Source organism: Rhinopithecus bieti, unplaced genomic scaffold, assembly GCF_001698545.2.
Source record: "Rhinopithecus bieti isolate Rb0 unplaced genomic scaffold, ASM169854v2 scaffold_21201, whole genome shotgun sequence".
NCBI classification, from domain to species: Eukaryota; Metazoa; Chordata; class Mammalia; order Primates; family Cercopithecidae; genus Rhinopithecus; species Rhinopithecus bieti.
Genome location: NW_016810610.1, coordinates 2,257,771 through 2,264,488, shown reverse-complemented (window position 1 = coordinate 2,264,488; position 6,718 = coordinate 2,257,771). Strand labels below are relative to the sequence as shown.

General features: G+C 45.1%; 1 protein-coding gene across 14 annotated transcripts in view; it reads left to right on the top strand.

Annotated features, from left to right (window-relative positions):
* Positions 1 to 4,671, top strand: part of TCF7L2 (transcription factor 7 like 2) — a 208,272-nt gene extending 203,601 nt beyond the window's left edge. For 6 of the 14 annotated variants that reach the window (XM_017892475.1, XM_017892477.1, XM_017892473.1 and 3 more), the window contains one exon: positions 2,538 to 2,783. In XM_017892475.1, coding sequence (XP_017747964.1) covers positions 2,538 to 2,617 — 80 coding nt within the window. In that variant the 3' untranslated portion in view covers positions 2,618 to 2,783. Of the gene's footprint in view, positions 1 to 2,537 lie in introns of all 14 variants that reach the window. The other 8 variants (XM_017892478.1, XM_017892479.1, XM_017892484.1 and 5 more) reach the window with 4 other exon arrangements.
* The last annotated feature ends 2,047 nt before the right edge of the window (positions 4,672 to 6,718 follow it).

The window sequence follows — 6,718 nt, the reverse complement described above, 5'->3', positions numbered from 1 at the left end:
AAAAAAAAAAAAAGGAAAAATAAGATTAGAAGTTGCCAACTGAGGCATTTTCTGACTTGTCAGAAATGTGTGTGCGTGCCAGCTGCCCTGTGCTCAGCCACCTTAGAAGACCTGTCGCTCTGTCCCCATAGTCTTCATGTCCCCTGTTGCAGATGCCCCTCCCGTTCCTGTGATCTGGAAACTTCCACGTCATGAGGGTGGGAGGGGTGAGGAAAGTACCAGAATGCTCCTAGCCAATCAGGGCTCCTAGCTTGCCACACAAGGTTTCTAGTTTTATTTGACATTTGTGGACATTTTAACAAGATGCTGTTTTGAGCCCACCAAGTTGCTTTTCCCATCTTTTCACTCTGCCCTAATATAGCATGGAATGCTGCTTGGTGCCGTTCCCTTGTCTTCCTGGTTGTTCTCCCCGCTTCTTTCCTTCTCCCTTTCCTTTCCTCTCTCTGTTTTTCTCTGTTGCTTTCTCAGTTTTGCTTATGCCCCCCCACCTCCTTTCCTTCTCCCATTTTTAAAATGCATGGACATCTTAGTTTTTTGAGCATGTTTTGATCTGCAGGCTAAGGTGGTTTAAAACTCTGAGAGGCTTAATTATTTATCTTGGTTTCTGGGATGGAAGCAGAACCCATAGTCTATTTACTCTCTCCCAGGGAGAAAAAGGAACCTTGCCAAATTCAGGGTGACAGGGGGTGGTGCTTGCTCCCCTAGAGTTCCTTCTGACCCAGAGGGAACAGACAGACACCTGAGGCCACTAGCCCCCATGAATCTCAGCCTCTGGGAGGCAGGGAGGACTGAGCATGCTCCCTTAAACCCCTCCCCTCCTTCCCTGCCTTCCTGCCATCTTGCTGAGTCCAAACCCCATGCACAGAGGGGCAGGATCAGACAGCTCTGGGGCACAGACCAAGAGGAGGAACTCAGCACAACTTTCCTTTCCAAGGCCAGTGACATTGTCTGACAGTGGTTGCCTTCAAGCAGGCAGCATCTTGGTTGCTTCCAGCAGCAGAAAGCTGGCCAGCGCTTACACACGTGTTTCTGGTTGGAGTGTTATCAGCCATGGTTCTGACAATATTCTAGGGTCCTTAGATGAGCACACTTCCTGTATCTGCATTATTTTTATAGCATTAGTGGGGTTGATCCCCAGGCTCACCTTTCCTTACCAAATACCATCCCATCAGACTGGGATTAATGGGAGGAGAAGCTTTGAAGTCACATGCTCAATTTCTTGAGTTGATTTTCCCCGACCTCATCCTTTGATGCTAAGCAAGAAAGGCTCTGAAATTCTCATTCCTATTTCTTACATGAATGAGTAGTGAAGAGGGGAGTGGTTTTGGTGTAGGGCAAAATTAGTCTTTCTGGTTTAAACACGCACGATAACCCAAACCCAGGAAGGTCCATGCGATTCCCTGGCACTTCTTCTTTGTTGCCACTTTGGTGACCGGCTTGTGCTGCACCCTCCATTGACTGGCCTCGGCATATTGACAAGGGCAAGATGCCCCTCCATCCATCCCATCCTCACCATCTCTCCTTCCAACCTTCTCACTATGGGGTGGGGGAGGGGAAAGCCCCAAATCTTAAAAAAAATTTTTAAAAAAATCAAGTTTGAATCTTAATTTAATCCACAACCTGCAGGCCATACAACCAGTTATTCTTGTTCCTTTGAATCATTTTCTGTTTTTCTTATTCTTCCCCCTCCCCCACCTTTGTTTATCCTCTTCTACCTGTTTTTGGTGATTTCTTTTTTTGTTTGTTTGTTTTTTGGTTTTTTTTTTTTTTTTTTTTTTTTTGGTTTTTTTTTTTAAGTTTATTTTGTTTTATTTTTGTTTCCCTTCCTCCCTTCTCACCTGATTCTGACCTCTCTTGATTTGGTGTGGTTCTTAACAGACAAGCCCGAAAGCTCTCTGGGCGCCAGCAGCCTCACGGTGGTGGTGTGTTAAAACCTTTAAGCCTCTTGCTAGCGCTGCCTTCAGCTATGTGGGCTCAACAGTGAGCATTTTGAGAGTTTCATATTGATACGAGGCGGCTGGGGAAGGAGCTCTGTCTTTCTCTTTTAAACACACACACACTCACACACAGACATCACTGGGGATGGGGTGGTAGTGGTGGGAATGGGGTGAAGGGCCGAGGAAACTTGATGGGAAAGTGAGGGACTGTCTAAGCCAAAAGAGCTTTTCAGTTCATGTCAATTTGGACAAAGCCACTTGCTGGCAAATAGATGCCACTGTCTGCAGGTGGCCGCCTCCATGCTGCTCTCGTACATTTGGGCAGGGTGGGGCCGTGGGTGTTTAGTAGGGGTTGGGGGAAGCAGGTAGAGAGTTCAGAGTCTTAAATATATGGTTTGCCAGAACAGGCTTAGATCTGGGCACCGTGAAGTGAGCGACCCACCCCCGGGGGGCGCCACCGTCATTGTCCTCGGACCATTGGGCATGCCACCTCTGTGGGACATCCCTTGGGTGACCTCAGCTTGGGTGTGAGCATTAGGTAACTCTCTCCCTTGGCATCTGTGCCCTCTATTCACAGATAACTCTCTCCCCTGTTTCTAGGAGAAAAAAAAAGTGCGTTCGCTACATACAAGGTGAAGGCAGCTGCCTCAGCCCACCCTCTTCAGATGGAAGCTTACTAGATTCGCCTCCCCCCTCCCCCAACCTGCTAGGCTCCCCTCCCCGAGACGCCAAGTCACAGACTGAGCAGACCCAGCCTCTGTCGCTGTCCCTGAAGCCCGACCCCCTGGCCCACCTGTCCATGATGCCTCCGCCGCCCGCCCTCCTGCTCACCGAGGCCACCCACAAGGCCTCCACCCTCTGTCCCAACGGGGCCCTGGACCTGCCCCCAACCGCTTTGCAGCCTGCCGCCCCCTCCTCATCAGTTGCACAGCCGTCAACTTCTTCCTTACATTCCCACAGCTCCCTGGCCGGGACCCAGCCCCAGCCGCTGTCGCTCGTCACCAAGTCTTTAGAATAGCTTTAGCGTCGTGAACCCCAGTTGCTTTGTTTATGGTTTTGTTTCACTTTTCTTTATTTGGCCCCCTCCCCCCCCACCTTGAAAGGTTTTGTTTTGTACTCTCTTAATTTTGTGCCACGTGGCTACATTAGTTGATGTTTATCGAGTTCATTGGTCAATATTTGACCCATTCTTATTTCAATTTCTCCTTTTAAATATGTAGATGAGAGAAGAACCTCATGATTCTACCAAAATTTTTATCAACAGCTGTTTAAAGTCTTTGTAGCGTTTAAAAAATATATATATATACATAACTGTTATGTAGTTCGGATAGCTTAGTTTTAAAAGACTGATTAAAAAACAAAAAGAAAAAAAAAGAAGCAATTTTGAAGCAGCCCTCCAGAAGGAGTTGGTTCTGTATTATTTGTATTAAATACGAGCTTGCGAACCAATCATTTTACATCTGGTTTTTAAACCGTAAGGGCACCACGAATGCAGTGCCATTACTTTTTTGTTTTTTTTTTTCTGTGTGAAACAACTTTTATTGTGATGTTACTTGTTATTGTTTAAATGTACAGAAACAAAGGGTAAAAATGTGTTAATATACCTTGTTCCATGGTGTTGTTCTTTTGGGGGGAGGGGATGCTACTCAACACTTAATAGAATCACAATGCTGTTGGGCCAGTAGTATTTATTGCTTTAGAGATTGCTTGTCGTACCTGTATGTCGTCCCTTTTTAAATATGTTTTCCTTTTTCTTGAAACTGTATAAAGTTTTTTTCCCCTTAGCATAAGCATCTTATATATAACAACTCATTTGTACAAGGTTTTAAGTTTATATATAAAATGTGTATATATATTTTGTTTCCCTTTTGACTTTTTTTTTTTTTTTTTTTCTGTATGAAACCCAGTTGTCACCAAATGGACATTAATAGTTGCATTAAGGATCAGTAGCATTAACAAAAGTTGCTTTAAAAGCCATTATGTAAAACAAGACTTGAAAATGAGTGAGGGAATTTTAGCGACACTGTCTGAGCAGCAGTGGGAACCATCTTTTTCCCCTTTGAACTCCCAGTGGGATGCCCTACCCTGCGCCCTTAGGGCCTGGACTGACCATGTGCAGAACTTTACGTGCCAAAATTCTCAGTGAATTTAGCTTTCTCCCTCTTTTGATGCTGTAATTTTGTTCATCATGTTTTGCTGTGATGTTACATAGGTAGATTTGTATGTAGTTTTAATGTCACCTATAACAAAATGTGTTTGGTAGCAGATTGTCCAGAAAGCATTTTAAATGAAGAGGTATAAACCCTTAAGGGCCAAAATTCTGTATATTAGATTACTCTTACACGAAAAACCAGCTGCCGCTTTTATGTACACATATTACATACGAGTAGGCAGCAGACTTTAAAACTAAAAAAAACCTAGGCATGTTGATGTTGCAGACTGCTGTATAAAGCTGAAACCTGTTCATTCAGTGCCATTGTAGTTGACATGAAGCGATTGTAAACCTGTCTCCGATTTTTCTCTGGTTTATTAAAATGCTAACTATAACATTTTTTGTGAATACTTTGAATGTTTCCTAACAGTTGTGATGTTACTGTTCCGTTTTATGCTCTTATTCCAAGTTCATTTTTAATGGTTTGGAAGCCATTTTTGTAATGAATAAATGTTCATGCTGTACAGTATCTGTAGCATGCCGTTCTGGATTAATAAAAGCAACTTAGTCTGTGCAGATAAAGGCTGGTCACTTGTTTCTGTGATTTGGATTTTTATCTCTAGGGAAACTGGACCTACCGTAAGCAAGAAAAACATATTCCCAAGTTGGAACTTGACCATACAGTTAGTGTGTGGGTGATGACTTAGGTACCAGAATGTGGTCTTGGACTCTTGTGAGGGGTTGCTCCCCTCCCCTCCATCCCCGTGGCCCGTTTGGTGCACCTTGTGTATCTGGTTTGCGTAATGTGTCATTTGCAATGAAGATGGTCAGTATCAAACAGGATCCTTGGCGTGTGTCTTCTCCTGTAGTAGTTCACTGTGCCATCCCCAGTAGTTTATTGCTGAAAGCAAAGCACAGTTACAGAGTAAATGTCACTTTTTGGGGGGCTATAAACCAGTTTCTCTGACATATCCTACTCATCCTCTCACAGTATCAAACAGAAAGAATTTAATTCTGGCGAATGAGACTTAGTCCACCAAGAGTGCACTTAAGAAACCACCTCCTTAGCAGTGAAGGATCATGGGTGTGACAGCATCCTAACCTCCAAGAGTTGCGTGCAGGGAGAGATGCAAGGCTGTCAAACTGCCCTTTCTCTAGCGATGAGCCATTATTGAGTAAGCAGCTTTTTAGAAAATTGGATTAAGGTGATGCACTGAAAGGTGTGTGGAAGCGCCTTGCTGTGTGTGGGATCCAAGTGTTTTGGCTGTACCCTGGTAAGAGCACAAGTTCATCACCATCACTGAGCAGGGGCCACGATACAGATCTTCCTAAGGTTTCCCCTGGATTTCATTTCCCTTGCTGACTAGCTGGATGGATGGACACATTGTTCCATTTATCTAGGACATCTATACCTTCAAAGGATGATGATTTCAATGGGCATGGAACTGTTCATGTTGCCGTTGTGGTTACTTAAGGTGAGCGCAGTGTCGCATCAAGGACTTAAAAGCCCCTCGGAAACTGCTTTGCTCAAGCAAGTTTTTGTTCTGTAAAATCTCAGCATTTTGTTTTTGCTTTGCTTTGTATTCCCAGGGAGGAGTGTTTCTGGTTGTCCTTCCTCATTTTATTTTGCACACTGGGCCGAGTGACCTTTGAAAACACAAATAAGAACAGTATCTGTTATTCGTGGCAGTGTGCCAAGCCGTTTATGTGCATTTTCTCATTTAATCCTAACACGACCACCTAAGGTAGACAGTCTTCTCCCCTGCCACCCTCTGCTTCATTTTCTGAAAATGGATTTAGGAACTGAGGGTTTTAGGTGCCTTGTCTAAGGCCACACAGGAGGTGGTGGGGCTGAGATTTAAATTCAGATCTGACTCCGGGCTCCTGCTCATAACACGAAGTTCTACCGCCTCACATGATAGAGACGGCCCTTCCCTCCAAAACAGAAATGAGGGAACAGTCCTTTCAGAGGATTTTCTTGATTCCCCCACCTTCTCTGCCTCACACACTCGCTCACTCTCTTTCCTCTCTAGCTGTACTACAGAGTTAAGCTTACCTAAAAGCGTTTTTGCTCTTCCTGCCTGGAAAACAACCCCTCATGCTTCAGGTCTTGGCGAAGACATCCCTTTGCTGGGGGAGATGGTCCAGAGCCCTCAAGGGTTGCCTGTCTCCCTCCTGTGTGGTCTTTCAGGCCTGTCTTCTGGTCTCCTTTGACTCACTCACTATCATCGTGAAAGTGGCTGTCGTCTGCTTAGGTCACTCCAGCCTCACCGTGTTTCTCAACCTCAGAACTCATGACATTTTGGGCCAGATAATTGTTAGCTGTGGGGGCCTGACCTCTGCATTGTTGGATGTTAACACCACTGGCCTCCACCCACTAGATTAACCTGTCAGCCCTTGCCCTCCCACCAGTCGTGACAGTCAGAAACATCTCCAGATGTCACCAGATGTCCCCTGGGGGGCAAAATCACCCCCAGTTGAAAACCATTTCTCTAGAGAGCCCTCCAGGATGACAGGATTGTGACTTTCGTGTCCCTGCTGTATGCTAGGGTCTTGTTTAGTGCCGGGCACACAGTGGGGTGCTCGATATACATTTTTTGAAGGAAAGAAGGAATGAGGTTGGCCAGCT